Source organism: Lethenteron reissneri, chromosome 18 (assembly GCF_015708825.2).
Source record: "Lethenteron reissneri isolate LAM-NWPU_2019-01 chromosome 18, ASM1570882v1, whole genome shotgun sequence".
NCBI classification, from domain to species: domain Eukaryota; kingdom Metazoa; phylum Chordata; class Hyperoartia; order Petromyzontiformes; family Petromyzontidae; genus Lethenteron; species Lethenteron reissneri.
The window spans coordinates 13290532-13315192 of record NC_083796.1 but is presented as its reverse complement, the minus strand read 5'-3'; the positions used below and the strand labels follow the sequence as shown (position 1 = coordinate 13315192).

General features: G+C 40.9%; 1 protein-coding gene across 1 annotated transcript in view; it reads right to left on the bottom strand.

The window, feature by feature from the left end:
- LOC133343889 (serine/threonine-protein kinase ATR-like) overlaps positions 1 to 22481 on the bottom strand; it is a 57515-nt gene extending 35034 nt beyond the window's left edge. Inside the window, 23 exon segments of the mRNA XM_061553862.1 lie at positions 348 to 440; positions 1782 to 1967; positions 2933 to 3127; positions 3884 to 4021; positions 5490 to 5664; positions 6959 to 7059; positions 7948 to 8168; positions 8625 to 8944; positions 11038 to 11150; positions 11152 to 11205; positions 11207 to 11244; positions 12290 to 12431; positions 12433 to 12443; positions 12720 to 12901; positions 14039 to 14230; positions 14701 to 14879; positions 15487 to 15786; positions 15788 to 16183; positions 17794 to 18002; positions 18769 to 18930; positions 19374 to 19465; positions 20474 to 20622; positions 22377 to 22481. Coding sequence (XP_061409846.1) covers positions 348 to 440; positions 1782 to 1967; positions 2933 to 3127; positions 3884 to 4021; positions 5490 to 5664; positions 6959 to 7059; positions 7948 to 8168; positions 8625 to 8944; positions 11038 to 11150; positions 11152 to 11205; positions 11207 to 11244; positions 12290 to 12431; positions 12433 to 12443; positions 12720 to 12901; positions 14039 to 14230; positions 14701 to 14879; positions 15487 to 15786; positions 15788 to 16183; positions 17794 to 18002; positions 18769 to 18930; positions 19374 to 19465; positions 20474 to 20532 — 3558 coding nt within the window. The 5' untranslated portion in view covers positions 20533 to 20622; positions 22377 to 22481.
- Between the last annotated feature and the right edge of the window lie 2180 nt (positions 22482 to 24661).

Sequence of the window (24661 nt, the reverse complement as noted above, 5' to 3'; positions counted from 1 at the left end):
TCTGTGACAACCACCATAGCCAGAGTTGCAAAAATCCTAGATAGTTGTTTTATTCAATATTTACTTATCGCACGGCAAACTCATGGTGTTTATGTTTAAGACAAAGCACCAATTTGTTTAGCAGCTTGCATTTTCCTTTAAAGTGGTAATTTTATAGGGATTAATATTGAGGGTGTCACAGGTTATGTAATTTGTGACAAAGGTCATTTGACACAAAAATAGTTTTAGTAATTGTTAAATATTTATTTAGATTTCATCTTTGCTAAAAATGTCAGAGTTCCTTCGCATCTGGCCTTCATTTCATTGGATTGCTGTTAAGCATTGAAGCAGGCTATAGCTCCACTCGCCTTTTTCTTGTCCTCCATGCTGGTTCCAGAACTCAGGAGCTGAAGGTTGAAAAACGCCAGAATTCCGAGCAGCCGGGGTTGTAAGTACTCTGCCTGCATGCCCAGGTGCAAAACACACAGAACTCTCAACAGGCACCCCTTGGCAAAAGTGGTAATATACAAACAATATTTACATCTGAGTGAAAATAATAAGAATTAGTGTAAACTTTGCATCATGTGGAAACGTAAAGGTCATAATGAATGTTAGGATTAAAATATCAATCGCTGAAGTGTGAAGGAGTAGCTGAATGAGGTCAAATGACTATGTAAATATAGGATCATACACAATTAATTTGTGAAAAATTGGAAATGTTCATGACTGTATAAAACAGCTGCGGATGGAATGTGGACAGGTGGTGGCGTGAGTCAGACCATTGGACCAGCACAACTAAGATCCTGGGTTTAAATCGGGGTAGCCACCCATACTAAAATGATCAAGTGTATTCAGCTGATGGTCATAGTACCTGATTAACAATACCTTCAAAATAATATCAATACATTTCATCGTTAACTTAATTTGGTATTAAAAATTCTGGCTTGACTACCATACAATGAGTGTCGATATAGCACGATGTGTAGAAAAATGCAACACCTCTGTGGCTAAAAGAAATTACTTTAAGGAGTCTCAGAAGTAGTTATATGATCTATACTTCCATCGACAATAATCTTAAGTTATTGATACATGTGGTTCTTAAATATGGAGAGTTGATATCTACGTCTCTAACTTATGCTGTAGTTATGGTTTTGGTAGCTATTCTCTTTTTCAATACAATACATTTTTAATTGTCATCACTAGGAGCAAATAAGTCACATGTGGTGATCTGGCAACAGCTATGGGATTTGGCAAAGGGTGTAATTAAATCAATGGCTTCGGCCATTATATATTTCAGATTGTTATTGTATCAGTAACGTTCGGGTATGCCCTAAAATACATAGCATCCTTGGCAAAAAAAATGTTCGACACTCCATGTAGTGTCTAGCAGTGTGGGTAGAGTGGAAGGCGGGGGAGGCAATGCTCATCGTCTCTGACCCTGTGTAAATCTCTCTGCTTTGCATCTCTCCATACATCTGTCTTAGAGCCAACTCAGTTCTTGTGTTTACTTAAAAAGAAAGAAAGCTATTTAACAATTTAGATTATTGGCCATTCCTTACTCAAACTAAATCAAGCACTGCAAAGACTTGAATTCCTTTCTCTGTTCACAATGAATCTTTAAATGTACAAGATTGTGTGTGCACGTGTATGCATGTGTTTATTTTTCATCAAATTACACTAAGGAAGTCCGTGAATGCATGCTTAGTTGCACACGCCTGTGTGCCTACATGCATATGGGTATAGGTTATATGTGAACGCATGCATGTATGCGAGCATGCACACATGCATTCGTACAAGCGCACCATTTGCTGAGATGAGGAGATATCACCACACACGTGCTGAGCAGCTTCCGAGGACGAGAAAGAGGCCAGCATGGCCAGTCCGTTGAACACCTGCCGGTAACTCTCGCCCAGCCGCAGCAGCAGCTCATTGTGGAGGCTCTGGAAGTCCTGCCGCAGGAGGCTGCCAAGCTCAATTTCTGTCTCCTTCTGCTCAGCCAATGAGTGGACAAGATGGTGTGCAAATTGCAGTAATAATTAATATAGAAAGCATATGACTAAATCACCTGAAATGCACCCCATCACTTAAGATCTTGGACGCTTCATCCAGAAGTGGATAGATCATGGTTTATGATGATGATAGATATTGACTTGGGTCTATGATTCCCTTCCCCGGAAAGGACGTAAACACAAAGGCAGGGAAACCAGGCGAGACAGGCCTAGTCATGGAGGGAACTCGGCCTCGAAAGCATTTAAATGTAATTGCTGTAGTTAATTTTAAATGAGATTACATCACACATAAGATAACGGCATCTTGTTCATAAATAATGTATAAACTTTACACAGGGCTCCAGGGTCAGGGATGCATTTCTTTATTGCCTTGCCTGGGCCATTGCACCTCCCTGTGTAAGGCAATCAGGGCAGACCAGATTCACTCTTCAGCAACGTTATTAGCCTCAAGTTATGATGTCACGCAATGGCAAAAGATGCCAAATCATTTAAAATGTGTTATATTGGTGAATTATGGATCATCCTTTAGATCAAGTTGACTGTTTTTTGCCAGGATGAGTCCCTAATAGCAATGCAATGCTATGATAAAGCTTAGTTTGTACTGAATCACCTTCAAATTTTGCCTCCTTAATAAATAAACAGGACAGACAGATGGACAGTCAGTAGTAATGCATAAATACTGTCAATCTTAGTTGGATAGCGTAAATCATAAACCCAGCCACTGGACAGTATGAGAGTAGGGGGTGACGTGGGTTACACCTGGACAAGTGTTTTTCACTAATTTTCAGTATGAAGGCCACCACACATTTGAAACCCACTGAGTTTGACAGCATCATGGGGTGTTTTCACATTTGCGTATTGTTGGGGGCCGCACGTCAGGGGCCGCACTAAAGGCCACCAGGGGCCGCCAGTGGCTCGCAGGCCTTGCAATGAAGAACACCGACCTGCACGAACAGCAGAGCAGCCTCCAGCTCAGTCTTGGAGCAGCAGCACACCAGGTGAGAGAAAATATACTTGAAGTTGGTGAGCAGAGCCTCACGAGAGCCTAAGTGAAGCTGTTGTGCCAACAGACCCATGAGCGTGGCGGATGCAGGCGTCGCCTTCGCGACCAGGAACGTGAGCAGATAACGCAACGTCTTCTGCAACGGAAGCAACAATGTCAGGATAGTATTAGTATAAGTTGGCTACCTTTGCTGGAACCTGTATAATATGCGATGACACAAATTCTAAGATCTTCTGATTTATTGAATGCAAAGTTGAAGTTATGTTTAAGATGTTAAGTGGTCTTGCATTTCTTATATCTCTGACTTAATCTCACATAACCCCCAACCCCTTATCCTAGTCTTTCTGGGTTTCTAGTATATTTCTGGGTTTAAAATGTACTATTTATATAAAACATAGTTAATAAAATTAATGCAATTGCTTATGAGAAAATACTTACAAAATTAGTGTACATTAGAGCAGACTGTAAGGTCTTCTACGAATTTTATTAAAATAAGTTCTCTCCTTCTTCATGAAAACCTATTTTATTTCTCACATTTTTACATCCATCAACTGACTCCAAATGCGTTTTGAATATGAAATGCCAAATCCTTATGTACTATTGTTACATTATGATCTAATATGACTGACTTAATTTTAACCACACCACACACGTTTACACAATCTTTGTACAACACATTCTTTTCTTTATGCTCCAACAGCAATACAAATAATACTACATAGCTTATTTATATAGACATAACATCACCATGGTATTTTTATTGCAAGTAAAGGTTTAAAAGAAAAAATGACACTCAGCAATTTCACTGTTTAACCAAAACGTGTCAAAGTCCTCAGCGCAATGGGCTGCTGCTCAAGAAACTTCTTAAGACCACACGACAGATTCCCCTTACGTTTAGGAAGTGGGTGAGATCAGGAAAGTCAAACACGCTGGCCACTTCAGACAAGACATCTGGGGAGGCTTCTCGTTCTTCGGGCAAGGGCTCCGAGCTGGCAGTTTGCTGAGAGTCGTGCATCGACTTGGCCAGAAACTGCACACGCCACAACCGGGAGGTGAGGGCAGAAGAAAGGAAGCCTCTCTTTTAGGAGTAGTGGCAGAGTAGCATGGGCAGAGCAACTGGCAGACAAGAATACTCACCTTTGTGCCATCGCATAATCGTGGGGGGCGGGTGACAGGCTGATAACATTTTTAGAGGCTGTTCATTTCATTTTCACAACATACATAGATTTTAAATGACATGGATTTTATCAATAAAAAAACACATCACAAAAGTTTGCAGCTTAAGTTAACACAAATTGTAATCTATTTAGCCAGGGTTGTATTTAGCAATGATGAATTCCTGGAGGCAGTGTTGGAAAATTATGCATGATTTGTGTTTTGACATCCACCTGCAGGATTGTGATGTGTGCCTGTAGGAGGCAGTATGAACAGCATATTTATGACAGACTATATTTGTGGGTTTTAGTGTTGTCAATTTGCATGTGCATTTTTTCTATTTTTTCCACAAAAGGGATATAAATGTACAGAACAAAGCAAACACATTATTAATAACATGAAAAGGTAGCAGATGTATCCATTCCTTATTGAAGCTATGCGGCTAAACAAAGCCATCTGAACCTGGTAATGTATTTAGCCAGGGCCAGGGATGGTCAATAACAATATCCAAATAAGACAGCTATTCAAGCCAGTGTGATATTTCTCCAGCTGTTTTAAACATTCAAATGGCAATTTTACTTTAACATGCTGTGTGCTATTCCACTAAATGTCATGCTCCTCAATTGAAAGAATCTACTGAATCTGAAAAATCACAACTGTATCTCATTTTGCCCTTTGAGCCTTAGGCCATTTTAACCCAATCCAAAAATTGGCACTAAGCCTTGGCTTCGGCTGGTCGAGTCTCACGCATTTCTATCAAACCATACATCTTAAAAATTCTAGCTTTCCTCTTGGAATGTCTATTTCTATGAAACCCAAAGAATACTAATTATGCCTTCAAAGTACTTAGATTATATTAAAAACACCTATTATCTGCAGCCATTATATCAAGGAATATCTGTGCGGACAGGCCTGGTTTGTAACGCTTCCCGTTAGAGATTTTACATTAATTACAAATAATACGAACATTGTTGATGGATTATGTATGGGCACTAAAACCATGTTATTTGGCCAATTACATTTTGAGTCATTTGCAGGAAAGAGGAATACCCAGATAATGACTATCATGAGGCATAAAAACTACTTGGTTTACTGCCTCTTACAGAAAAAGTGTTATCCTACATATGACTATTATTTCATGCACCTAATGGCATCATCTACATGTGATCCACTGAAGTGACCTAACCTCAAAGTCAATGTATGGCACGGACTCAGAATCTGGTTTAACTTGGACCATTACCTAACATTTTTATATAGTAATTCAGCGATACTACTCTTCCCATAAAAACGAACTCACGCGCTCACAGGTTATCACCAGTCTCGAGGGCTGGGAGTATGTTCACCTGACATATGGGCTTCTTGAACTGGCTGAACAAAGCCTGCGGGGAGATGCCTCGCACACTGGCCAGCTGGCGGATTTGGCCATGTGCTGTGGCAGCCACCAGGGGCCACTTGGATGTGACGCTGTGCACCAGGCTCAGCACCATGCACAGCAAAACACTGTGCCCTTGAGCAACCCTGCAACACATCCACATCAGCAGTTGCATCATGACAATCGACGAACATCAATACCATCATCAAAATCACTACCATCTTTATTATCAGTGGTATTATGATCCCGATGGGTATCACTCTTCAAATAAGCAAGCTACAAATGGAGTTGTTGAAAATCTATTTGGATATTTTGATTTGAGTTTATTGTGGATTACATGTATTAAATATCATGCGTTATTATGTATTGTTATTATTGGGTAAAGTCAGTATTGTATTGTTTTATGCGTGGTATTTTTTGTGAACTATATTTTTTATGTAGCGTTAATTGTATTGATGTAGTTGTACACTCAACAGTGGTTGATCTATTGAGACTCACCTCCCCCATACGAATATGGAATTTGCATGATTGTTTGACTGTAAACAGTAGATGAGCACTGCCTCAATGCTCATTTGATATTCAAAATGATTTAGACTTTTGTCATTTGTACCGTGTTGTGTTTATGCAGTAATCATTATGTTCATATGAAGAATAACATGTTATGTGGATTATTTAGTGGTTAAGTGTTATATTTAACATTGTCTTTGTTCATTATGTACTGTTTAATGTTTGTTTGTATGCATAGTGGGTGTAATATGCATTGTGTATTCCACACGCAAGCTACTCTCACTATATACCCTGGTCTGCCCCTTCCTCATTGCACTTTAACATAACTATTTTTAGCACCAAAGCCAACGATGTAAAAAAAAGGCCATCTCACGTTTGAGTAGCATTCACGTCCGAATGCTGAAATGCACGCAAGATATGCACACACGGCTCGCTGTGTTTTTTATTCTGTATTTACAGACACGTACAGCGTCTTGAGATGCGGTTACATTTAAATGTTATGTAAAGTGCATTGTTTTGTAAACACAAGCCTCATTGTATTTTGTATAAAGCTGGGGACAATACATCGATTAGGTAATTTAATCAATACAATACTGTAATTGACTCCTTCATTTGCAAATCCTTTATTGTCCATCACTCAGTTTCACATTTTAAGAGTCCTGCTTTACGTACAGAGTAAATTCTTCCCATTACTTTTGAATTTGGGAGGTAGAAGGGATACAGAGAAAATGCAGGCATGTAAGGGAGCAATTTAAAACGCCCTGCTTCAGTCTTATAAAACACACACTTTCTGAACCACCTCATTGTCCTGCAGTCAACATACATTTGACATGATCCACATTGCAGCTTAAAGCCACCGAAATACAAGCATGCTTTATTATCACACCACATTTCTCACTTACTATCTGGTACTTTGTCAGCTGTGGTACTCACCTGCTGATTTGCCCCGTGGTGAGCGCCAGGGTGGTGCGCAGACTCTCATCTCGTGCCAACTTGGCCTTCTTATAGGCCATTTTCAGCTTGGAGATCAGCAACTTCACAGAGAAGCAGCATTCACATATCACTAAATACCACTGATCAGCTGGCTTAAAAAAGTATCACCTTCTTTCTAAAAGATATGCTATCAAGAGTATTCTGCTTAAAAAACAAATGAAGTAACTGTGCACAACTACAAGTGATAATGCATATTCTTTTTTTGGCATAATACACTTTTACAAACACTTTCAGATGATATAAATGTATTTTTGCTTTTTTTTGCATTAACTTGCTTTCTTCTCAAATCTCCCTTATTTACATATTTATTCTATTGTTAAGGAGGTATCCTTTTATTTTAAAATATAGTAAGTCCTCGCTTAAAGTTTTTTCACGCAAAGCGTTTTTGTTATAACACGGTTATTCTATTAGGGAAAACTCCACCCTACTGAGCATCTGTGAAAAAGAGCTTAATAACTCAGATTCCTCCAGTCTAAACCAAGAATCTGATCCTGACTTGTCGCAGAACGTGGAGAGCAACCGTTCTAACGAGGTTTCTGAGTGGTTGACCGCAAAGTAATTCCTTGGGCTGCGCGGCTGAGCGGTTTGGGAATTATGGGTATGCGTGTGGAATTATACAGTCCCGGCATACCCTCATTGTTACTCAAACCCACCCAACCACAAGAAGCAACACCACCATGTCAGGTAAGTTACATTTTGTTGCATTAATAATTAAAAAATTATTATTGTTACATGTACTCCCTCTATCCGCTCTCTCAAAGCCAATAATAAACCTACTCCTAAATACTCAGTTAATGAGTGTCATATCGGCTCCATCTGCACACGCCAACAAAATTACATCCTTGTCCAGTCAATTACAGGTCCAGCATTGTGACCACTCGACACACCCAGCCAAGTTTGGTCTCATTAGTACATGCACGCCTATTCACCTCACTGCAGGGGCTGGGCTCCGCTTTGTCCTCAGGTCCGAGCACAGCAATGAGGTGTCGCACAGCCAGGCTGAAGCTCATCCTCACCCCCAGATCCTTGTCTTCCATTAGACCAAGACAGGAGTCCATGATGTCTAGTACATCCGAGTTGCCTCCACCGTTGCCATCGCCGCCACGCATATTAATGTGCACTAGCAGCTCAGGCAGGCTGCCAATGAATGCTGGAGACAGCATGGTCAAGGTGTTAACAAATTATGTACAGCCCTTTGTTAATTCACTGCTGAATGAGGGACTCCCCACGCTGTCCGGGTAATGGAGGCCTTATTTGACCACACTCACCCAGAATTGAACCAAAGACCTCTGCGACGCTGGCTCAGTATTCCGAGCCCTGAACCACCAAGCTACTTTTGAGCATCAAATGAGTCTAAATATAATCCATATCTTGAAACAAACTAAATTTAGAAATTAAATACCTGTGGTGTTCCAAAGTACAAGGCCTGATTATCATAAAACACATCACTAAACATTGTAGGAATATATTGACATCGGTGAATTGAGAATTCATGAAAATTAACTACCATCACTTTCCATGCCATCATTAAAAATCAGTTTTCACTGAAACATTAAAACGCCTTTAATATTTATGACTTTTTTTTATACACCCTTTTCATACGCACCAAGCTTGACCTCGGGAGCAGTGTTGGGTTGAAGCAAAAGTAGAAACGGCGTTAAGGTAGAAGCTGGTAAGCATATCCTTCCACTGCATTTGGGCTGCGCCCCACCATTTCCACTACCATAGCTGCCACCACCACCACAGCCAAGTGTAAAATTGTGGCACAGCAGCTCATCACCAATGGCCGATTCACTTGTGCTCTTAAGGGCAGCAGTGAACGGTCGACACAGCAGACTCGAACAGCCAGCCAGCACACAGGCCAGAGGGCCAATGGCAGCTGCCAATTTCTTCTGCACTGCATCTGACGAGTCGGTCAGTCTTTCCCTGTCAAAGCAACAATGGAGAAATGCAAGTATTTTTTTTATGTTACCATTCTTCAGAGCGAGAACTTTAAGTGTACCTGTAGGCACAACTAAGTTGGCACGGATGTCTCTTAATGGCTTAATTCGTGTAGAAAAAATATCAAATCTTGCAAACTTTTTTACAATTTTACTCTGAGGACCAATATTTTATGGAAAATATGCAATTTGAATGCGGCATTTTATGTAACGCTCCACTCATCAGAACCTCTTCTTGATGAGGTAATGCTTTATTGACATTTTCTATTTTAGACTTCAAAGTAACTTCTCCGATACTGCCAATAACTTCCAATCACCCTCCACATCTATCTATATTTCAGGGTGAGATATGTTTTTTTTTCTAGTTGCCTTCTTAAAGTTAGCTTTGTGACCTGTGCAGCAATGTACACATTAATCCTTCCTCAAACATGTCTTAACCTTAAAGTTAACCAGTCTAGTCTTTCATAGTGGTTTCTAAAGTCCATCAAAATGTATGCTGCTAATGCAACATGTGCATTGAACATGCCTTGTTGATTAGATATATTTCTCCATAATAAAGGTTTTTTTGGGTTAGATCGCGTTATTTATAAATGTGTCGCAACCCTCCACCACCCGACACGGCCAATCAATAAAAAATGTGTCACGTTAACAACAAATAATTAACTACTTTAGCCCACCGGTGTGTTGAAGAGTGGATCCACAACATTTACAATTTGAGTACGTTTCGCTGGAAATTACATCCAGCATCTTTGGGCGATTTGCCAAAATAGCGAAGCCATCCACCTGCTTCCAGTCTTAAATGGTGTAGGATGATGTCATCATTGTTTAACCCCATCAGGATTCGAGATCAGAGGCAGAGGTGGGGGTGTATGAAAATATGTAATAGATCAGTAATCAGCCATTTAGCATGTGACTCACCTGTAAGGAATTGCAATTTGTGTTGTGCATTACTTAATATACCATTCTATAAAAACATGTCAGCTTCGTGTTGTTTTGAGCTTAACCAATCAAGAATAAGTCGAAAGGCTTTGAACATAGATGCATGGAAAATATCTAGGAATATCAAGGAATGATAGGGAGAGAAAATAAAAAGTGAATGATAAAGTGGAAAGAAAGTTTAAGTAATTAGGATAATGATATTGCATTGGGTGGGTAGAAGTGGTTAGAATGGAAAAGGACTGGCTACTTAAAGGTTTATATGGGTTCTGAGAAATCAGTGATCAAGGAGAAGACCTAAATCAATATAATGAGTCACTGCAATAGCTGTGGAATACCTACTCTAATCACCCAGGAATGCTTGTCCTTAACGCTCGTGACGTCACTCCACATCGACCAGCCCCCCCCCCTCATTCATATTCATGAGCAGTTGACATCCTCCAAATGGACAACCCCCCCACCCCTCATTAATAATCATGAGCAGGTGACAGTCACTCAATATGGAGTACTCCCCCCCCTCTCACTAACAATAATGCGCAAGTGACGCAACTCCACATCGAACACCCCCCTTCATTAATAATCATAAGCAGGTGACGTTCTCCAAATAATAATCAGCGGCTGACGTCACTGCACATGGGGGGCCGAGGCGCCTCCTGCCCCCTCCTCGGCGTGAACTTACAACCCTCACTACAAAGGCAGAACCCTCACGTCACGCGAACTCCGTAACGCTTTTGAGACATCAAAGTGAAAAGGACGTCATGATGAACAAGGGATTATAACCTTAAAATGAAATAGGTCTGTGTCACCGCGCCCTTACAAATTGCACACGCATTGATGCAATGAATATCACGTCGCGGTCTGCTTTTCGCTTGTAAGTTTGAGATTTACTGCAATACACCCGTCCTTGGACGGGCAAAAGGCTAGTAGACAATAAAAATGAAGGCAAGGTATATTATCATTGGCATTTTCCATGATGATCTATTTCCCTTGATTTGTTAGAAACTCTGGCCAGTTATTTGATTTTTCTCAGAGTTAAAACTGGTCACTATCAGATGCCACATTGTGAAAACTTTGTAGTTCAGAGTTTATTAAAGTATAAAAATGTAAAATTCAGAAAAAGTGAGCAATCTTGTTGTTACCCACTGTAACACACTGCGGACGAGACCAGATGCAGCGTTGAGGCTCAGCAGCTGCCGCAGGAGCACTGGGCCAGCCCACACTGCGGCTGCCCGCTCCTCCTCTGCGCAGCTCTCCGACTGCCAACTGCAGCACCACCATGCGCCAGCTTGAGCTTATGTCAATGGGCAGCAGCTGCAAGCAGGCACAAGCAGCGTGCTCGCAAGCATGGTGCTGGGGATACACAAACAAGATCAAAACAGTACTCAATTTCTACCACCCATTTGTCAAACTTTTTTTTACTTATTTTCATCCAGTTTAAAATAGAAAATCTTGCAGCCAACATTACCCACTTTGTGTGGTCGTTTCACTGCCATATGAGCTTTATAAAAAAGTACTGAGCACATGCATGAATCAAAGAGTCAACTATATGCATATATGAACAATGGCAAGCACACTACCAATAAGCTTAAGTTACTGAATAAAAAAATGGAATGTAATGACTTATCACTACAGATACTTAAACATTCGGAAGACAAGAATTCGTGACCAACTTTGTGCTAATTTCCCTGCCAAAATATACTATAGAAAATTGTAGAGCACATGCATAAATCAAAATGTCAATTATAAGCAAATCTGAAAGTGTACAAGTACAAATACAAATTTCAACTTGTGATGCGGACAGTATTCACTCCCTCTCGAAGAGAGAACTCAGGATGGGCGAGGAACCACAAACTATTATTAAAACATGCCAGTGATTTGTTATTTTAATGTAAAAATACTACTTTGCTTTCTATAAGTTTTTGTAATGTTAACAGCTACCTTTATATCACTACAGCTACATGAATAAAAAAAAGATCTTTAACAAGATCAATAAGAAACTGCCATTCAGTGACAGATCTGGCCTAAGGCTGAAATGTCAGGTTTTGCCAGTTTCAGTTAAAATGTGCAATGATGACAATGTGAATCATTCGGTCATGTAAAACAATTATGAGCTCAAATACCGGACTCTAAAACACACAAGTTCACGAAGAACTGCAAAGAATTCTGGTATGATTCCATTGGTATGATTGTCTGAAAGTGTCAATGTCATTGAATTACAATTCTTAAACTAAAAAACACTTGTGCCAAGAGGGATCTGGAGCTGAGAAAATCCAAGGCATAATTTACTAGCTTCCTCAAATATGAGCCACAAGCTTTCACTGGCAGCTGTGGAGGACAGCATATTTCACGGCGAAGCTAAAATCTGCGACGAGTGAATCTTGTGGGCTGAACTCACTGAAGGCAGCCTCCAGTCGCTGCCCAATAGATGTCATCTCCTGTATACTCTTCATGGCGACCTCAGTTTTCTCCTTGCGTTTGTGCACCCACGGCAGGGACAGGACCCAGCAGAAGTGCTCCAGGGTATCAGTAGAAAAGACCTGTACAGTGAACTGAAATTCAGTCGGAAGGAGCAAGGCAGTGTGGATACATTATGCATTGTGTTCAAGAATAAGCCATCATCAGCCATGAATATTATCAATCTGTGAATGCAAGGAAATCAGGTCTCCTCACAGTGAATTCATACTGTCCAAATGGACCCTCACTCAATTATAAGGTAAAGAAATCTGCCTCTCCCACTGCAACTAAGTACCACAATTGATAAGACTTGCAAAAACATTCACTTGGCCATGACACAAAGTGGAATATGGTAGGAAGGCTATTCATACCATGCATGAGCAATAACCCATCGATGATGGAGATAACCCTTGCAAGTGATTGCTCAGTCAAGGGACCCATAGCCAGTCCCTCCAAGTAAGCCATCAGCACTTGCACCACCTGTTTGAGGATCTCCGTACATGGGATCCAGGTCCTATCCACGACTGACCGTGGCACCTCCTTGAGAGGCTCCCTGTAAGGCAAAACCAGACAAGACTCGAACTTTGTTTCACTATATGTTCCAAACAGGCTAGATCGGTGCCGGTTTTAATTTTGTGTTTAGTTTGTTGTCCTTCCCCCGGACCTCCGATTGGCACGGATGGCTACGTACGGTGTAAAAGAAGTTCAACAAGAATTAATCCATAGCCAGGAAAAAAAACATTTCTCTATAACATATATGCCACTCCCATTTCCTCACCACCTAAATGTCCCACTACATGCTCCTACCCTCTTCTTACTCCTATCCATTTAGTGACTTGAAGGTGCACATTTTTCCTCAAGTAAATACAGAAAATAAGCTTATAGGGGTAGTGGTTGGAAACTGGATGAAGATATATTCCAAAATGTTGTTATAATAATTAATATAAGTATAGTTTACATTTTGGTATTGTGAACAACTTTTTAATTTTTCAAAGACTCAATGCTGTTCTGAAACTACTACAATTGATCCTTATGGCGGTACCCCGGGGTACCAAATAATACAAAATGGCTGAGGCAATTAAATATTTTATTTTTGGGACACTATTTTTTTTCTAGGGGTGTACTTAACTCCGCGACTGGGGTACCAATCAATCCTAAAATCGGTGCTACTCCTCGATGTCGAAACGCAGCGAGGACGATTGCGCTGAAACCCTGAACGCTCGCGTATGCACCATAGTGCATCGTGTACAGCTCGTCGAGATGAGTCGATTGCCACACCGCCGACCGTCAACAGACTAAAAATGACTCCATCACAGACATTATGTGAGAGCCGGGGTACTATGGTACCCCGGGGGTACCGCCATAAGGTTCCAATTATATAACAGACTTCACACAGCTAAATATTCCTGCTAAAGGGTTGACTGCTATAAAGTGGGCTACATGTATTGCCAGATTCGCTTGAGTGTTTAACAAAAAATATCATGTTGCAGTGCACCTTTTTTATCTACTGAAATACACTTCAAATATAGCTCCAACAATTCAAAGGTCTAAACAGTTTACAAACCGTTCTAGGAGGAAGTACACATTGTCATTGGGCTTCTCAATACATATGTCAAGTGTTATTCATAATACTTGCCAGTATTTGAACATCCCTGATAGACTACAAGAGTTTTAGAACATTAATAGGTACCTGACATTTGGCACCAAGCGGGCAACACCAGCACAGACCAGTGCAATGACATGCACAATGGTGGCCACTCCTTCCAGCTGATCCAAGGTGTTTGGGAGTGACTTGTCCTTCAGCTGAGTGAGCAGTACCCCCAGACGCTCCTGCAACTTGTGCAGCAGGCCGCTCTGTACCTCACCGTTGCCTGTCTGCTTGCTGATGGCAAAAACCAAGCCACGGTTCAGAGAACGTTTGTATTCTATGTAGAAGTATCAACATCCACGTCCGTCCCATTAATCACTTGTAGTGGCCATACACCTTACATTGTCTTCAGAGTATGACACTTTATTTTGCAATAAACAGAAAGGATACATTTCATGCCCGTCTGCTCTCTGTGCATTGTATTTTAATCTTCTATAATAACTGTTATACTTACAAAAGAGTGAAAAAATTGTATCGTGCAAGTTACATTTTATAAATACATGTTTTTTATGACATACATAATTGCACTCTTCTTAAAGTGTCGACTTTAGACAAAATGTGTGCTGTAGCAGTGCTACTAAACATTTAGACACAATAAATACATTTTGTTAAACCATAGTAATACAGCACCTATCTGATGGCAAGCTCACCTGCAGCAAAGTGGGACCATGCTTATTTTAGTAGATTAACGTCAACTCACATACCTGTCTAGGCAAGGCCTCTTCTTTGCGGGGCCAGATTCCAGCTGATCATTGCAATTTATCTCTTCTCCAAGAACTTCTGATCTTGGCTCGGTACTGTGGTCTGTGTCCTGCCACACGTTTTCTTCGCTCAAGACACCAAGTTCATGCATTATGGCCATGACCAAGCACCTGATAAAATGCTGTGAAGTGCAAACCACATTCAGCAATCTGGGAAAGAGCTGTCACTTACACATTCTTATGCTTTAAAATATGTTATGGTGTGGGTTGGAGAGTATGTGCCGAAGAGACAGGTAGGTTACCAAGGCAGGCATTGCACTGACAACCTTGAGGTTAGCAAGCAAAGGAAAAAACCTTTAAGCCAGATGATGGAATACTATTAGAGCAGACTTTGGAGGTCAGCTGTGCCACAGCAGAACAGCTGTTAGATCTGGCAGAAATGGGCTTGTTGACATCAACAGCATTGCCAGTAAACCCTCCAGATACTACCATGATGCTGATATCGCAATAACTTCTGGTCTTACCAATCCTGCTTGTGTATTTAATATACATGCATATTTAAAAAAAAAACTACTTTCCAAAATGCGTTAGTATACAGCCAAGCCGAGATATATTTGAATGTACATACCCTGCATCTGCGTATATACCAGGGTTGAGTCTTCCTAACTTGAATAAATTACCATTGCATCTTGTCAAGGTTCTATTGTCCCTAGAAATACCTTTTTAAACATTACATTGCACATCAAACTTTACTCGAGTTTACTCTTTACAGTGTCGATATAAACGTACCTTCTGTGATGTAAAAGTACCAAGCACTCCAATCAGGTGTGCGCAGATGACCACCACTCTTTCACGCCTTATGCGGTCAGCACATTCGTATTCGGCCGGAGGACAACAAAGCACGTGCTGGACCACGCCACACAATGCTGCCTGAACCGCCAAGCTTTTCACCTGCAGCAGAGGCCTCCTACTTACAAAGTCCCTCAACTTATCAATGAGCCAGTCCAGGCACTCGGGGGGGCAATACGGCTCTCGCTCGCTCTCGCGTTGCGATGGGAAGATGGCTGCCATCAGCTGCATGAACGGCTCCTTCCATTACGGATGCATCTTCATCCCGTTCTTCCACCTTCCTGTCAGCAAGGATTTCCATCACGCCTACCAGCATCTCCACTAAAAAGTCCTTCAGGTGGTCATGCGAAGGCCCTTCCATCTCTGTCAGCTGAGCGAGAATTGTCATGGAAATTGCTTTCAGTTGCGGTCGGCCCATCTGCAGCTGGCAGCATGCTACAGCCCACAGCTCAGGCAGATGACCATCTAGCAGATGGGCAATGTCCGGAAGAATGGGCAGCACCAGCTTGGTAAGAGATATCTGAAAAAGCTCCAGACTGCTGTGGGAGTCAACTTGCAGTGACGCCTCCTGCAGGAAGTCCGTTGGGACCACTGCAAACCTCCCGACGAGCGTCACGGGCCAAGGTGTGACATCCATCTATGGGTTACAAAAGTAATTCGATGTGGCATTAAAGCAATCACCAAATTAAGATATGCCATATATAAAATGGCCAGGTTGCTTAGAGGGTTAATGTCATGTCATAGTACTGCCCCAGCACTTCTGGAATCTATTATTAGAATCCAAGCAGTACCTGTGATTAAACATGGTTCTCATGTGCACCGAGTTGATGGTCTCAGCATGGTCACAAATGACAGCAACAAAAGCATCGTATTAAACTTTTTAGTCACTTAGATTTATTCTACTTCTGAGATTTAAAAACTTGGTGAAATAGACATGCAACAAAAATTTAAAAAGTAGTTTTTACTTAACTCAAAATAAAGTTTAAATCTTTTTAAGGGTGTCGAATCAAAATGACATCATATTTTCCATAACTCAAGATATCAGGTTACTTTTTGGAAAAAAAATACAATTTGGTAAAGAGTAGGTAAAATCCAGGGTGAAATAGCATTTTTATTTTTAAAAAAACATTACCTGAAAAACACACAATACAGAATCCCTTATTTATCAAGAGTTCTACATGTGAGAAAATGGCAATAAAATGACACCACAGAACTAATTCTAGCTCTGTCATGCATTGGAAACAATAGCACACCACATATTGGTCATCTAATAAGTGTATTAATACATTTGCGCCAATCAATTTGGGTGGGCCAAATTAACGTTAAGAAAATTTAAATGTTTCGTCAGCTTAACACTGTACGCTTTAGTAACTCAGCCAGACATTGCACCCAAGATATTAGCTTTGCCTGCTCAGTGCCCTGATATGCAAAATATGCCACAAGAGCCATTTATCCAACTCTAATAATATTTATTGTATTTTTGTTGGACTTCTGTCCATTGTATCTCGCATATGATTAAATAAAATTGTGGATTTGACATTTTCATCATGCTATTTTTGTTTTTTACATATTCAATATAATTGACAGAAATGCAGCGACAAGCATGGAATAAATGAATATTGATGTATGCCAAGGACAAGGTCAGTTAATAAATGAAAACTTCATTTATAATGAAGGTAAAACTATAATTTTTAAGTTCTAGCACTTGGGGACCATCCATTTAGTACGTACGCAAAAATCTTTCAAAACCTGACCCCTCCCCCCCTCTCTGTACGCATGCGTACTTTTTACACCCCCCCCCCCCACCTTCGTACGTACGCTTGACGTACCCCCCGAATCCTATAGAACGGCCGATATTTAATCCACGCAGAAACGATCAAGGATTAATAATATTAACGTGTTTAAGCAAACAGATAGTCCACGCCCCCCCCCCCTTTCCTATGCGTACGTACAGTCAGTAGAACCCCCATAGGCAAGCGTACGCATTTGGGTTAACCCCCCCCCTCCCCTCTCAATGCGTGCATACTAAACGGTTGGCCCCTTACCTGAGCCAGTCATAGGATTTCCTTAAGGTCAAGTGACATTTTGTCGAGGAATGAAGCGTGAAATTTTACAAACAAGATCCAGTATATAATATTTAAAATCTACTGCAGATATTTACTCTTTTCAACAGAAGCTAAGAGGGGAAACGTAATCTGAAACCAAAGCAGTGTGTGGGTACAATGAGGGCTTCCAGGCACTATGTACCGGTGAGTCGAGCTGCTGACGTGAAATGCACGCAAGGTCTCTCATGAGGCCAAGAAAGTCGAGGCAGAGTTGTGCGAAAAGTGTCACGGCTGGCAGTCGGCTAACATGCAGCAGCAACGCTACCGCCTCCATCACACTGCCATGTAGCACGCTGCACGCGCCCGATGCCAGAATGCGCAGAAGCCGCAGTACAATCCAGCTGCAGAAGTCTGCACAACACTCACGCAGGTTACAATGCACGACTCTACCAGCCAAACAACATGACAAGGTATACTCTTGATGAACTACATTTTGGTAAATGGTAAAAATGACCAAATTTACTGCACGTACGAATTAATTTATTTCTGCAGGTATAATTTGAATGTATATTGTTTTGATGAAGATATAACTAGAGGTAAAATAACCTTTTTACTAATATTTAGTTAAAATCAATACAAATAGCTTTTGGAAGATTGTTTTTGATTATTGTTAAGATATATATTACAAAAATATTTGAAAGCTGCAATAATTGTCCATTAAAGCCTTTCTCATTCTTCAATATTCCTGTTTCGGGTGCGAGATCAATTATACAAGTATACTACTTTTCGGCCTGAATTCATTTTCCCAGATCAACTTACTGTGCTTTACATGCGTTTCCTGCACAGGATTCTCAGCTTGATCAAACTCAATATAAAGTGCAGCAATATTATGGGACTCATTCAATCACATTTCTTTTATTAAATACAGGGTGACCCAAAAAAACGGGCCCCGTGCACACGGGGCCTATTAGAGTTGGGGCCCGTTTTTTTTGGGTCACCCTGTATTATTTACAGTGTTTCTATGTATCAATGATGGATGACTATTTTAAAAAAGTGTTTAATTGTAATGGTTTCACTTCATTTGAGGCCACTTAACATTATTAATCACAAGGCATGGAGGAAAATCAGTGTTCCGAGAAAAAACTGTTGATTTTCAGATACTTAACGACAATCATACCTTTAGAACCTGAAGTCATTTCATTCCCGAGGTCGGTGGAGGCCAATGCAGGAAGACCTGGGTTCACAAACATGTGTGGGGAGGACTGGACTATGTGCTTGATGAATTTCACAAGCATAGCACACTGTTGACTCCCAATATTCTCCCCAAGTTCATGTGCAACTGTTCAAAAAAGAAAAGAAAATATCAATAAAGTTAGTAATGCAACACTGTCAAAATTTAAATACGTCTGCATGAAGGCCACCCCATGCAGTTTCCACCCCCAGTCCTGTGATACCAGAATCATCTCGTTCATGCACATGAGCTGAACTCATCGCTTCATCTGCATGGGGGTCATTCTCTCGGGCTTGTCAAGCGTTTCTTCCCTTAGGCATAAACTACCACCGATGTGCAAGTCTGTTGTTGAAGCCTTATTGACATTATATTATAACAACAAAGAACAGATCTGAATACCAAGATATTCTTATGAACAGCAAATTAGACATGACCAACTGTCCCCAAATAGCCACTTGGTGACATGCAGCATAAAAGTCAAAGGGGATAGCAGAAAACAACGTCAAAATAGATGTCTGAAAGTGGAGAAAAAAATGCTGAAAAAGACTTACCGACATTGATGTTTGTTAAATACTGTTCTATAAATCGACAAAGAATGCGTCTGGGTTTTTGGACCAATGTGGGATACTCCTCCTGGGTAGCCCTGGCCATGGCAAAGAAACACAACTCAATAACAGAACAGCAGAGAACATTTTAAGACAAACCAGCCATGCCATACCAGGACATTTCTACCATTACGATAAATTGCATCTGTTTGCTTGAGTTTTTAAAAATTTGCACTGAATTCTATGCCAATTGATTGCAAAGATGTAATCTGGCAACCAAGGTTAATTTTATCCCCAAATATCTTGATCAATTAAAAAAACTGCAAAAAAACCTGAATGTATAGGAAAGTAGGTTGTGCTCACCCATGAATCTACAAGTGGTCAAAAAATAATTACTTATCATTTCTCTTTTTTCATTCTTTTTCCACTCAGGTTAAAAGCATGAATTGCATTAGTTCCGTCCAGGGGTCATGATAACCCTTACAAATATGATCCAGTAGCAGTTAAATCTTAGTATAAAGTTGCATTGCTGTTAGGGAATTGAAAACATGCCAAACTGATAAAATGCTGCCCAAAACTTGGACATTTTCTCTCTACGTGGCTTTACCGAAAGACCCACAGAATATGAATTCCTGCAGTCACGAAAGCTTTAAGTCAAAACTGATGCTTGAAGGATAAGCCTCACCCAAGCTGCACACGCCTCCCTTACAGATGTCAGAGCGTGACAGCATTACACAGAGACAATACACCAATAAGTCTTTTGACTGTTATGAGTAGACGGAATCTATATCCTTCCCATGTAGTCACTCCCTCGTATCTCAACTTCCTTGGCGACATATTTTCATAAACAAAATATAGAACTTTAGTCTTAGATTTACTTTAACATTTAAACCCTGTGTTCATAACACGAATACTTACGTTTACCTTACTTTACATTCAGATTTTAATGGGAGTTAAAATTGTCTTTCCTACGTGATGTCGTCACCTATGCTTCCAGGTCGACAATCCACTTGTGCTTATTGAAAACGTTGCACTGAGAACGGCGATCCACTTGATAATTCGATTGGATAAAATGTGGCGTTCGTAAGTGCGCGCGGTGCTCTCACCTTGCCACCTCGTCAAGTGCTGGCACCAAAGAAGCCAACCCTATGTTCCCCGAAGCCATCGTTATCGTTGCCGTGTTTACCACTCAGGTAATGAAATTGCAGTCTTGAATCATTGGTGGCGGCCTTGAAATCTGTGCCCTGTCAAGCCACTCAAATAATTACAAGGCAAGTCACAATTAATGTCAATTCCTAATGGCAGGTGCTAAATTGAATAATAAACTCCTTTAAAAAAGTTTTTTTTAAACAACGGTTTATTTTAAATTGCTCTAACAAGTAAATAACTCGATTGGACAACGGGAAGTGGACGACATCTTGATTACAAGAGACACGTGGCGTCTTCTTCTTGGGCAAGGCAATTCCAGAGTTTAGGGACCGCGGCGTTTTTGTCGTACCCAAATAAATATTTAAATAATGCGCCGTCCATACAAATGTTAATTGCTTTGAAAGAGACAATTAATTGATGCCGATACAGGCATGCATTGTCACCGGATCTGAGTACGTGTGCAACATTTTTAATTGATTGGACAACAGGAATTATACAAAAATTTTATTACAAGATTTGACCACAACAAAGATTAGGAGCCAAATTTTGATTTAAAGCTTTCGTGACTGCAGGGATTCATATTCTTGGTTCTTTCAGTAAAGTAACGTAGAGGGGAAATAATAAAATAATACAAATATAAAACAAATTCGTGAAGCGTTCCATATTTTGTGAGAATTTTTATTGGTTTATATTTTTATTATTTTATTATTTCCCTTCTACGTGACTTTACCGAAAGAACCAAGAATATTAGGAGTCAAATTAAGTAAAACCGTTGAAAAAGGCCCATAATTGGCAGCCTTTCTGTGGCAAATATTTAAAGTTTCAGATACTTAAAAGAGCAAGGGGCCAGGGAACACCAGTGTAGAAAATGTTTCCTAACTTTTCTGGTTTGATTTTGAGCTTAAAGTATTGATGTTTTTTTGTCTTTTTGCGAATGTTATCCTGATTTTCCACGAGATGACAATGTCACATAACTCGCATTTCTCTACCCACCAAACCTTTGTTTAGTTTATGAACTGCATGGTTAATAAGTAATGTGCTTCACATGTCACATACTCTACCACGATGTAACCACGTTTAGATGCATAATTATACATCGTGTCATCTAACCTCTACGTTCAAGTGAATATAAAACAACCACCACCCATCATCACGACATCGCCTTAATGAGGTTTGCCCCTACAAGTCAGAAAGAGGTAGAAAGTAGCACCACCATTGTGCATTAGTAGCCATGGCTTCATGTGCACCACAACAGCCACTAGAGGTCTCTACATTTACTTTAAATGTTTAAAACGTCAATTCAATTAAACTACAATTTTTTATTTTACAAGGTAGGGCCCACTGAGCTATGTAGCGCTTTTCAAAAGCGACCTGGCCACAAATGATAGCTCAACGAATTGGCTTCATCGTGTGGACATTCATAGCAGCCAAATGCTCTTTAAACGCACGAGGGAAGCCTGTGGAGCCGGAGAAACATCCACGCGATCACGAGGAGACGCAGTAAAACTACAAATATACAGCAGCAGGTGTCAGGGTCGGACCCACGACCTCCTGTAGACCAGGCGAGGTAGTCAACATCTCCTAGCCACCTTTTTAGATGCAATCGCTATACTGTACTGTAGTGTTAAGGGGGGGTGAATCGTTAACCCAACGAATGACTCCGCTTTACTCTCCGACGGCCACGCATTTAACATCATCACGGCAGGGAGCCGAGCTGCCGCCTGATCGTGAATCCTGCAAACGCCCGACAGGACGAGTTCATCACTTCTCGAGGCGGCGGCGAAACTCCACACACGCGTGAGGGAACGAACGTGGCACGAAACTCACACTCGGCGCAAGGTCTCGCGTGTATTTGAGTACCTCCTGTGTGGTGTGTGTGAGAGAGAGAGAAATAGTGGGAACGTTGAGGGGGAAGCAATCTTCTCTCTCTCGCTCGCTCGCTCCTGGCCGGGAGCGAGAGAGAGAAGACGGGGAAATGGCGGGAGATTAAAAGCCAGCGAGCTGACGCGCGCTATTGGACGCCGCGACGTCACGTGCCCCGCTAGCGGCCAATCAGAGCGCGGTGCCCTATCTCGGCTACAGAATTGAGTGGCGCGCGAGGCGCCATGTCAGAGGGAGAGAATCCCTCTGACGCTGAAGGAGAGACCCAGCAATGTCTGTGAGAGATTGACCCCTCTGAGGCTGAGGGAGAGACACAGCAATGTCTGAGGGATTGACCCCTCTGTGGCAGGAGAGACCCAGCAATGTCTGAGGGAGATTGACCCCTCTGTGGCTGAGGGAGAGACCCCGTGCTCTGAACAGAGACAACAATAACACCAACAGCCTAACCAGTGGTTTCAAACAACAGCAAAATACAACTTGATTTGAACTGTGTCTATGTTGTGTGTCTTTGTGTTGTCTCTCTCTCTCTGCTTGTGTGTCTCCGTGTCTGTGTTTTGTCTATTTCTCTCAAATTTAGTTCCACCTGATGACGGTTGCTTGTGTTGTAATCGAAACGTCGTACTCTATTATTTAATTTATTTCTACGTGACTTTACCGAAAGAACCATAGAGTAACACCAACAATTGTTTATGTTGTGGGTTTACTCTCCAACACACCGGTGTGCTGAACTAGTAACGAATTTGCATGTTTTGTTTGTGACAAACTAATTTGGCTGTCGTGTCGTGGCAGTTTTAACGACACATTTACGCGATCTAACAAAAAAAAACCTCTTGAGGATATTCGTCGCGAAAGTCTACGTGTTAAACTGACCAAAACAACGTGTACAATACACTCCTTTTTAAAAGTTTTTTTTTTAAACACGATTTTCATATTCTTGGTTCTTTCGGTAAAGTCACGTAGAAGGGAAATAATAAAATAATACAAATATAAAACTAAAACATTCTCACGATGTTTTATATTTGTATTATTTTATTATTTCCCTTCTACGTGACTTTACCGAAAGAACCAAGAATATGAATCCCTGTAGTCACGAAAGCTTTAAATAAAAAAACACGGTTTTATTTCGTTTAACTCACGGTCGAGAAGGACGTCAATGGCGCCTGAGAGCCACGTGGCGCCTGCGTTGTGTGCGAGCCGATGCCACAGGTTAGGGACCGCGGCGATTTTGACCTACACGCAAATATATATATATAAATAATAAAGCGTCCATACAAAATGTTAATTGATTAATTGCTTTAAAGTGGCGAATTAATTGATTAATTGATTAATTGATTTTGATACAGGCATGCATTGTCACCGGATCTGAGTACGTTTGCAAAATGTGGAATTGATTGGACAACGGGAAGTGGATGAAATTTTGATTACAAGATTTGACTACGGAAAACAGAGGAATAAAGTTAAGTAAAACCGTTGAAAAAAACCTCCAGTTATGGAGTTTTGTCTCCCAGATGTGGTTATATTGAGCCTGATCAGCAGCAGCAGCAGCCCACACAAGATCCACCAACAACACTCACCGTACACTGAAAAACTCACCAACAACCATTGAACCAACAAAAAACGGTACCACTCACATTGCAATACTTGGAAATCCACCTACAAGAAACCAAACTACCCGCATTACAGTAAAAAAAACACAATGTTGTATCTATATAAGAACTGGGTATCACTTAACATTGCTCCCAGTCAGTGTTAACTTTGTTAACAAAATTAGTGTTGATAGTATTTGTCAACAGTGTCGTATTTTTTTTGTTTTGGTCAAATATGACAATGAGTGGGATGAAAATTAATCGTGAGGGTGATCACAACCACTTAAGCCATCAACGCTAAAAATGCAAGCGGCTATGAACAATTGAAATCAAGTGGATGGAACGAGGATGCAGATTAAGATACTTTAGCTACGTTATTAAAGACTTACCAACCCGCACTCACCATGCAACCTGGTGAGTGGTGAAGTATGGTCAAACTAACCCTGGATTGACATGGTTGGCTACGTAGGGTGTGAAAGAGGTTCAACTTACGGAACATACAAAGGGCTGCACCCTGGGAAAGATTATAGAGGTCAACTTTTGCGAATAAGTAAACCTTGTGTAATTAGCCGTGCATTGTTTATCTTGTTATTATTTTAGAGTGGGAATTTTTCCTGGCCGCTCCCAATGGATTGTGATCACCCAGACAGGCACGGCCCTCATGACCCTGCTGCCTCC